This window comes from Myxocyprinus asiaticus, chromosome 28 (assembly GCF_019703515.2).
Source record: "Myxocyprinus asiaticus isolate MX2 ecotype Aquarium Trade chromosome 28, UBuf_Myxa_2, whole genome shotgun sequence".
NCBI lineage: Eukaryota > Metazoa > Chordata > Actinopteri > Cypriniformes > Catostomidae > Myxocyprinus > Myxocyprinus asiaticus.
The window spans coordinates 8,038,292-8,049,144 of NC_059371.1; the positions used below are offsets into that span (position 1 = coordinate 8,038,292).

Here is a 10,853-nt window from a genome sequence, read left to right on the forward strand (position 1 = left end):
AAGATCAAATTGAAGCTGTTTATTGGATAAATACGGGTAAACATCATATTATGCGACTGCGCATTACTTTATGGAGAGCTTATGACCTACAAGTTAAGTCTTTCCTGAAGAACAGGTGGTGCAACCAAATGAAGCACTGATTTAATTGCACACTAACTAGTAGTTACTAAACCTTTAGTGTGAACTTTACGTCCCAACTTACGTGAGAACTTACGCACAGATGGTGCAACCCTACGCAGGACCATTGCATCCTCTGCACACTCCATTCAAAGCTCACAAATGACGGTGTCAAAGTCGAGTGACTTAACCACGCGTGGAAGTGAGAAGACCCGTGTAAAGCAGTACAGTGGACAGGAACTCCGATCTCTCTCGCTCTCTCTTTATACTACAGTCTACATCCTCACTGTTGACTTCTACTGCTGCATGAGTTTATAGGTGTACAGGTGATATAGCCCAAAGGTAAGTGCGCTTAATCGTTTGAACTGCCTCAAGTGATTTGAAAACGAAATTTGGTGCCACTTTTTTTACGTAGTTGTTTGTGTGTGTAGGCTACCTGAGGTTCAAAACCTAGTAAACTACCAAACTAAAGTGTATTTTAGGCACTTTGTGGAAGCACAGGCACGTTCCGTACATTCGAATCTATTTTTGAGCGTGTTAGGTGAGTTCCGAACGCTCGAAAATACTTGTTTTGCCATCAGTTGTGAGTTCCGAGCGCTCGAAAGATATGTTTTGACATTAACTAGTTTCCGAACGCTCGAAGCAAAGATCTGGCGTCAAGGTCGCGTTTCTTTCTAGTCGAATTTTGGGCACCGCGCATTGTGAACGTTTAAACCCAACGTTCGGAACGACCCACATTTGCCCAGAAATACCCTCTAGTTTGCAGCTCATTTAGTCTTGAGAGCCTGTATGTCACTGTGGTGGTTCAAATCATATAGTACGAATACGATACTCATTTGGCATGTGTGCTTTTATTAATGCTAAACAATACTGCCATTTTTTGAACGAGACTTTGTCCGTGCACAATGACGTTTGATTAATTTTTAATCTCTGTAGGCTACATTTCGTATGATGAGTAGACTTTTAATCATACACCTGTTCCTTTCACATAAGCCCAGTAGACCCATACAGAGGTTGTGTCTTTGATGGAGTAGCTTATATGCCTATGAAAACAAGTTTGCCCTAACTCATTTGTGTTGTAAATTGTGTTGACTTCATGGAAGCCCCAGTGAAAGCCCTGGCAGTCCTTGTTATCTTCACCCACACACATATCTACTAAAACCAGTTTGCCTGGTTTAATCAGCACATTTACTACTGCTTTACTGTTTGATCCAGGTTATCAAGATGAACAGTTTTCTTTCATTGTTCAGGTAACCAGGAGTACATAATGGCAAAAGCATGGACAAAGTCCACCTGTGCTTATGAGGAAGCATGATTGTATGAGCCATGGTTTATACACTGAGTGAGGCCTAATGCTTGTTTGCTGTCTCAGTGAGCAGCAGTCATGACAAACCCTTAAAAAAATAACCATTCAGAAGTTAATAGCTATAATTTTTAGGCAAAGACTAGTTATTTTATTTATAAAAGCATTTTCTTAGTATAAAACTTACACAGATACAGTAGTTTTGCATAACTTTGAGTACCACATTATTGCTCTAAAATAACTGGGGGCGTTCAAACTAATCAGTCCTCTCCCATACAGCATTGTGGAGGGTTTAAAAGCAGAAATGTGCAGCTTGTATTTTTAGCACTTAGATTAATTGTTCTGTGCAAAAAAATTCTAATTGAGCTGTAAACTTCTAAATCATCTTTTAAGAGGTGGGACTACTTTTGGGTGGATTACCTTCTGGTTACACAATCAGACATAATTCCTGTCAGTTCCTTCTTATGACAGGAGTAATGAGATTGTATATAACATGTTAAAGGTATAGTACACCAAAAAAAAAAAAAAACATTCTCTCATCATTAACTCACCCTCATGCCATCCCAGATGTGTATGACTTTCTTTCTTCTGCAGGACAAAAATGAAGATTTTTAGAAGAAAATCTCAGCTCTGTAGGTCCATACAATGCAAGTGAGTTGTGACCAGAACTCAGAAGGTCCAAAAAGTATATAAAGGTAGCATAAAAGTAACCCATTTGACTCAAATGGTTAAATCCATGTCTTCTGTAGTGATCTGATAGGTGTGGATGTGAAGCAGATCAATATTTAAGTTCTTAAATTCTTTTGTTTTTTGGCCATTATCATTTTTCATACCAATCGCCACCTACTGGTCGGGGCTGGTCAAAGTTGGAGATTTATACTAAAAAAAGGACTTAAATATTGATTTGTTTCTCACCCACACCTATGATATTACTTCTAAATCATGGATTTACTCACTGGAGCCATATCAATTGTTTTTATGCTGACTTTGTGATTTTGGGAGATTTTAAGTTCTGGTCACCATTCACTTGCATTGAATGGACCTACAGAGCTGAAATATTCTTCTGAAAACCTTAATTTGTGTTCTGCAGAAGAAAGTCATACACATCTGGGATGGCATGAGGGTGAGTAATTGATGAGAGAATTTTCATTTTTGGTTGAACTATCCCTTTAAGAAGTGTTTCAATCTGGTGGCTACTTTCAAAACGGTGTACACTTTTTATGTTTATACCCATGCAATGCCTTGCCAATTACTGTTAAAGTGATTTTTGCTTAATTTTACAAACTGAAGGTCAAGTCAAAATTATTTTATTATTATGGTAATTGACAGCATGCCAGCATATACAGTATCTCTGTTCAGTGTTGAATATGTAAGCTGCATGGTTCATAATCACCCATTAGTGATTCTAACTTAACCATGTGAATATTTGAATAATGCAGCTACTGATTACAGACAATCAAACATATTAAAAAAAAAGCACTCAAAACCCAAATTCAAATGACATGTGTTCAATGTTAGTGGAATTTATGTCAGAGCATCTATATCCTAATGTATTTTAAGAAAAAGGTGGAGGATGAGATGCCATCTGAAAAAACCCATCCAGTTAGCAGCTGGTATTTTCCTTTTGGCCATTGTCTACATCTACGTTTGGAGAGCACAAATGGCAAAGGTAACCAGTGCACACTTTCCTTTTCTTTACTGCAATGCAGTCATTGATTTGGTTGCATTGTTCTTGTGCTATTAGAATGATGCTCAAACATCAAAGACTTAAGTCATCCACTGAATCTTAACTTACAGTTTCTCATTTCTCAGAAACATTAAGTGTGTTATCAGAGTCGGGTGTAATCTAATTAAAAAAAAATGTTTGCCAAAAAGTAATGAAAAAAATTACATTTTAAATTGTTGTAATCACATTACAGTTACAGTCTTTCAATTAAGTTAATTACTTCTAAGAACATGAATTGGGTGACACGTGTGTATATAAATTAAAATGTATTTAGAATACATTTAAAACATGAATTATGTTAATATGTTAATCTGTTTGCCTTCTGTGTCTGCTGAAGGTCATGTCCCCTAACGAGTAATTTAAGACAGAAACATATTGTGCTTGTGTGTGACAATGAACAAAAAATACATTATTTTGAATTTGTTATAGTAAAAAAAAAAAAAAAAAACTTTTGTGAAGTGTTTTAGAAGTAACTTAAAATTTATTTAATTAGTAATGTGATTATTTTTCGATGTAGTAATCAGTAAAGTGATCTGATTACATTAAGGATAAGTAAATTCATTTGTAGTGAATTACCTTTTTTGAGTAACTTGCTCAAGGTTGTCAATCATGCCTTCATACTATGTTTAGTCCCACACTGTGGCAAACAATACATTGTTCAATAGAACAATGCACATGTTAGAAAGACCACAAGCACCATTAAAGACACTTTCATAGCAGCTCTTTTCTTTGCAGTTAGTTTAATTAATTACATCTTAAAACATTATTAATAATGATAATGATTCTAAATTAAAAAAAATATATAAAAATATTTCCCAACTGGCACCCTTAATGTTTTAAGGTGTTGTGATATGGTGGATAATAAGGGATAGTTTAACAAATTAGAGTAGCAGGTTGGAACTAAACACATTGTGCAGAAACACAATGGCCCCAGTAATTGACAAACATTACACTGAATATCAAAATATCAAACCAAGTGATATTTATTTTAAGGATAGCAAAATCACACTTTTTTTTAAAGCAAAACATAAAATTACAAAACAATAGAAATATGGATAATATATAAAATGAATATAAAGAAAAGTATTTGGACACTACCTGGTGTCCATTGTGATGATGATGTAATGAACTACACCTGTGGTTATTTTGTTAGGACACCTGTGTGAACTTGAGGGGAAACATCCACTTTGAACCACCTTGGGACCACTTGGTTAAAAGTAATTTCAAAATTTGTTCAGAAAAGTGTGTGAATGGTTTAGCATCATTTTCCAACTCCACTTGGTTTGATATTTTGTAATCTTATGCACTAACATTCATGCATTTAAAGGGATAGTTCACACAAAATTGAAAATTCTCTCATCATTTACTCACCCTCATGCCATCCCAGATATGTATGACTTTCTTTCTTCTGCTGAACACAACCAAAGATTTTTAAAATAATATTTCAGCTCTGTAGGTCCATACAATACAAGTGAATTGGTACCAATTGCACAAAAAGGCAGCATAAAAGTAATCCATAAGACTCTGGCGGTTAAATACATGTCTTCAGAGGTGTTATGATTGGTGTGGGTGAGAAACAGGTTAATATATAAGACCTTTTTTTTTACTATAAATTCTCCTCCCTGCCCAGTATGTGGTGATTTGCACAAAGAATGCAAAAAAACAAAAGAGCATGGAAGTGAAAGTTCAAGTGTAGATTTATAGAAAAAAAGGACTTACATTTTTATTTGTTTCTCACCCACACTTATTGTATCATTTCCGAAAACATGGATTTAACCACTGGAGTCGACTGAATTACTTTTATGTTTCCTTTATGTTCTTTTGCCGCTTCAAAGTTTTGGTCACCATTCACTTGCATTGTGTGGACCTACAGAGCTGAAATATTCTTCAAAAAATCTTTGTTCAGCAGAAGAAAGTTATACATCTGGGATATCATGAGGGTGAGTAAATTATGAACTAATTTTCATTTTTGGTTGAACCATTCCTTTAATGAGGGATACTTGGGGCCACAGTACTTAATGTAAAATATTATAAGCATAAAATGTATACAATGCATAGCTATTTTGCGAATAAATTCATTTGTTTGCTTTACATTTTAAAACATGTTTAGAAGTTCTACATATAAAAACAGCTAAGAATCATTTTTATTCACAATATAATATAAATATATATTATTATTATTTTTCTATAGCAGTCAGTGACCTGGGTCTGGGAGACTGAGACTTGGCGTGAAGAGCTTAAGAGCCATTATCTACAATTCAATGTTTCCATTAAAGTTCTGGCAGGAGTCCCTCAGCAGTCCAAGAGTGAGTTTAATCTATTTACAGCCAACCTGTAGAATTCTTTTATGCAATAGATCTAGAAGATAATGCGTCATTAAATGAATTTATCATGTATAATTATAACCACAATTGTATTAAATGTATTTCTTCATCTGTGAAGTCCATATGACACATGTCTATTCAAGAACTGTGTTCCATTTAAACTTAGCATGTGCCAGGTTTTATATCATTGACACCCAACACCATTGGTTCTCACTTGTCGTGTTAAAGATTGTGAGGCACCAAGTTTGAATATGTGGAAGTGTGAATGAGATTTGACAGCTGGGCATAGGGGAAGGGAAATAACAACTTAAATTTCAGTCTATCCCTTACTCAAAGTTATCGTATGGATTTAGAAGACTTGAAATATAGCACACAAGCTACTTCTATGGTACAACTCAATGTTGAAAGCCAGAAAACTACTCTAAAGTCATGTCCTTGTGGTTTCATCATTTTACAGAGTTCCTTACAATAGGACTTTCTTCTGTGAAGAGGGAAAAGGATAGTTACCTTCAGAACACTCTCCAATCAATATTCTCTCAGTCCTCGGAGGAGGAGCTGGCTGAAGTGGTTGTAGTGGTTCTTCTGGCTGACTTTGACATGTACTGGATCAAGCAGACCCTACAGACAATTACAAATGAATTCTCCTCCCAGCTGTCCAAGGGTCAATTGCTGGTTATCCACGCCATCCAAGAGTGCTATCCCCCTCTAACAGGTTTGAAGAGAAACTTCAATGATGCTCCAGACCGCGTGACCTTCCGTTCGAAGCAGAACGTGGACTATGCCTTCTTGCTCCATTTCAGCAGTAACCTCTCCCAATACTATATCATGTTGGAGGACGACGTGAGCTGCTCAAAGAACTTCCTCTCTAGTTTACGGGAGCACATCCTTTCAATGTCAACCACAAAGTGGGTCACGCTAGAGTTCTCCAAGCTGGGCTACATTGGAAAACTCTATCAATCCCGTGATTTACCCACTCTGGCCCGTTTCCTTTATAATTTCTACCTAGAGATGCCATGCAACTTATTGTTGTCGCATTTCCGCACCTTGTTGATGCAGGATAAAGCCATTCGTTTCCGCCCATCTTTGTTTCAACATATGGGCACGTACTCGTCTTTTAAGGCGATGTACAATCATCTAAAGGATGAGGACTTTGTTGAAGCTGCTGATAATCCTCCAGCAGACATTAGAACGAATATAGAGTTTTTTACGACCTACACACCCGACAAGGCTTATAGCCAAGGCTTGGAGTATTTCTGGGGAAAGTCCCCTATTGGCTCAGGAAAATACTTCTTAGTGTCCTTTCACAATCCAGTTCTCATCTCCCGTGTCCGAATAAAAACAGGAATGGACGGAAAAGACGAGCTTGCCTCTGCTGTTGTGGAACTTGGAAAAACACGGAAAAACCGAAAGTCCTCGGTGGAGTGCTCAGGGTTTCACACGTTGGGTTCTCTTGAACAAGGACAGTTGGATCTGCCCACTGTCCAGAAACTTGTGAACACCACTGTGTCATGTGTACGAATACGAGTCACAGCCGACCAATCAGATTGGGCCGTCATACAATTCATCCAGATCTGGACTGTTAATGTTGCATAACCATATAACCATAACCATAATTTTTATTTTTATTCATAACTCACAGACTGCAACAAATCTACTCTCCATCTTTTGGTATAAAATATATGTGTGTATGTGTGTGTGTGTGTGTGTATGTGTGTGTGTGTGTGGTATTAAAATATTTACATTAGGAAAGACTCCAGCCTAATATTGAATTAAATACAAGAAGTCTGTTGTGACAGTAGTTGCAGGCAATTGTAACACTTGAAAAAGAAATCATATTAACCCTCTTAAATAAAAGCACACCTCAAAGGAAATGTTTTTTACTTTAATAGGCGTATTAATAATTAGGCTTATTAATAATAGCCTTATTAATAAAACTTATTAATAATTATCAAATATTTTTTTGTATGGGTAAATGGGATACTTTGATAATTGAAAGGTCATTGCACATTTTAAAGATTCAATCTTATAATTCAGTCATGAAATTTATATTTCATATGTGATAGAATTGCCCCCAAACCTCATAGTCATGTACAGTAGCTATCTGGGACATTTTAAGATTCTGTCATATATGTTTATTGTCCACCAACAACATAGTAATAAAATAGATAGCAATTTAAATTCAAAGGCATCATAGTGTTAGAAAATTACCAGGCATCTAAACAAACATTTTAAAAACACACATTTATACCTCAATCACTGATACAATCAAACTTTTTCTCAGCCTTTACTGAGCACTGCTGAATAACTGTCATCACTCTGAAATGTATTATTATAAAGCTACAGTAGACATTTTGTGTTGTCCCATTACAATTTTGGCCTGCTCCCCAACTTTTATTAAAAGCCCTGTGGCTAACACTCAATAACATTTTCAATTTAAAAAAAGCAACATAAACCAAAGAAGCTTCTGTACAGCGTTCCTCCTCCTCCTCACTTGTAAACAGCGCTGCTCTTCTGGCTGTGACACAATTTCGTCAGTTCTCGCGTGTCTCAAATGCCAATGCGATTACATCACACATGCGTACCACTGCTGACTGGAAGCATGATTTAGAGTTAATAAAGTATTTAAATATTGTTATTTTTCGCACCAAAAGTGATCGTGCCACTTTAGAATACATCACTTTATCAGCTGGAGTCATATGGATGACGTTTATGCTGACTGTCTGTGATTTTTGGAGCTTCAAAAGTCGGATCACCATCCTCTTGCATTTTAAGGACCTACTGAGCTGAGATATTTTTCTGTTTTTCTTCAAACGTGTTGTGGCGAAGAAAGAAAGTCATACACACCTGGGATATCATGAGGGTGAGCAGTGTTCGAACAGAGCTCTTGGGGGGTCCCCTTAAACCAAAAAACTGGGACAGATAATGACCAATGTTGCATTGTATCACCGCAAACATGTAATCAATCTAGTTTTATGTTTGAGGTATTCTAGTTTAGATGAAACAATAGGGGATCCCCCAACATTATTTTGGTCTAGTTGGGGGTCCCTTAACTATTATGGGGGGATATATTATCCGTTAATTGGCTCACCGGATGTAAGCTGATTGGTCTTTTTGCACGTAATCGAGTATCCACTCAACTTGTCATCTCTTACTTTATGTAACATTGTTAGATCAGCCGGTTTCACTGCAGAGCACTGCTAGAATTTTCTCTGAAAATGCTATTTGCTCAGGTGGTTTGCTGGGGCTTTTCTTCTATTAGCTTATATGATAAGTTCTGCTTTTGGCCATGACACATAGAAGCACATCTTCAATGTGTCTTCAAGCATATCCACACATAGCTAGTCTAAGTCACTAGTTTAATAAGTTCTGGGCTTTCCTGGCTCATATACACATTATGAGTCAGGTCACTAGCTGTCTAAGCCATTTCGGCCAAGCAGGCCCAGGCACACATATAAATTTAGTACATTAGCGTTATGCTTTTTGGCCTGTGGCCAAGGCACACCTAGCTAGCATACACTCGGTGCACATGGCTCTTGGGAGCAGCAGCAGCAGTACATAAGTCTTGGCGATAGATCTGACTGGTTGAGGAGTTGTGTTTTTTGTATATGTGTTATGTGCTTTTTTGCAGCTTTGCTGCTTTGTTGGGGAATTGTTTAATGCTCGATGCAGCATGACTTGAATTTTGTCTAATTGTGCAGCAGCAGCATGTCCACATGCTTGTCCACTGCTTTTCTAGCAGAAGAAAGAATTTGTATTTGCTCTGCAGTGCAGCGTAGCAGATCTAGTCAGCCAAGACCAATATCCTATTATTATGTCATACCCACATTAAAATGCTAAATCTTTTAGAGAGTTGTCATGATTGAACTATAAATAAGCCATTCTTAGGGTTAGGGCTAACATTGTGTCTCTGTGGTGCTATGAAAATTCTACTGTTGGTTTTGAGCGACCCGTCTCATGAGACACAGCTACACTAGTAGTGCAGAAATTAAACAGTTCAGCTTTAATAAATATTTAATTTATTTATAGAATTTGGAGAAAAGCAGCTAGATACATTTTATATTTATATTTAACCAGTAGAATAAGCATTAGAAATCACTTTCTGCTCACACACAACACATATGAATAAACGGGGCAACAAACAAATAATTAATAATTATATCATCAATATCAAGCACATGAATAACATATTTGTGACCACACACACTCGTGTGGGCCACACACTGTATATTACACTGTTGTATATACAGCACATTGTGTTTCTTCAGGTGTTGTTTTATTCGTTACAAAACAATGTAACTAGTCACACTATATATTGTGACTAATTGTAATCATAATTTTATAAAGTTCTTTGAGTCATCTTAAATTGATCGAATTTATCGAAGTTATTAACAAAGTTATTTACTTGGTTAACTGAAATGACATGTTGAGGCTGCTGCATTGTTGTTGTTTATTTCATGTGTCACAACTATCAATTTGGAGCTTTTTATGGAATTCTGAGTTTAAAACTATATACTGAAGACGTGAATGCTTTTTAAAAGTCGGAATCTGGTAATTAGCTAATTCTGACATAACTCATTCTCACCATTAGTAGTAAAAGCAAATATGACTCTTGCAAGATTTTCCCAGCCTAACGGTTTGCTTCCAGACATGACTCTGGAAAAGGAAGGTCAAGATTAACATGCACAGCAAATGTACAGGTGTTAAATTTCTGGTGTAAAATGTTTGGTTTTGGCCAGTATTGAAATATTGGTGTCCATTTTAATCTTGAAGTGTTAAATCGGGTATTCTCTGACTTGCTGGAGAAGAGATCACATAATCCGGAGATTATGTGATTTATTTGTTTATTTTATTTATTATGATAATTCATTTTCTCAAAAACAAATGAAATTGGGGCCTGGGTAGCTCAGCGAGTAAAGACGCTAACTACTAGGGCTGCAACTAACGATTATTTTGATAATCGACTAATCTAACGATTATTAGAACGATTATTCGACTATTCGGGTGATTATTGCAACGATTAATCATTAGCTCTAAACTGACTATTCAGCTTGTGCCCCGACATAAAAGGTTGTATTAAACGTGCTTGCTAACAATAAAGAGGACAAAATCATCTTTTAAAAATACCTCTAAATGACATTCACTGAATTAAAGGAAAAAATACTTTTTATTATGTTTAATTCAGTAAAAATTTCACTACAAAAAATCCTATTATCAAGTGTATTTGTCTTTTTTTCCATTTAAAATTGTCTAAAAATCCTTAAAACAAGATACATTTACTTGAAAAGCAACGTATAAGATATTTAGACTTACTTTAAGAGAATGTATATCTTAAATATAAGTGTTTTTTCACTTGGTTATACTTCTGCGAGTGCAGTAAAGACAA

General features: G+C 36.1%; 1 protein-coding gene across 1 annotated transcript; it reads left to right on the forward strand.

The window, feature by feature from the left end:
- The first annotated feature begins 184 nt into the window (after positions 1 to 184).
- On the forward strand, positions 185 to 7,368 carry LOC127418921 (alpha-1,3-mannosyl-glycoprotein 4-beta-N-acetylglucosaminyltransferase C-like). Its single transcript, XM_051659850.1, has 4 exons — positions 185 to 459; positions 2,981 to 3,089; positions 5,338 to 5,452; positions 5,928 to 7,368. The coding sequence occupies exons 2-4, from the start codon at positions 2,994 to 2,996 to the stop codon at positions 7,061 to 7,063; spliced, it is 1,347 nt and encodes a 448-aa protein (XP_051515810.1). The 5' UTR covers positions 185 to 459; positions 2,981 to 2,993; the 3' UTR covers positions 7,064 to 7,368.
- Positions 7,369 to 10,853: the final 3,485 nt, after the last annotated feature.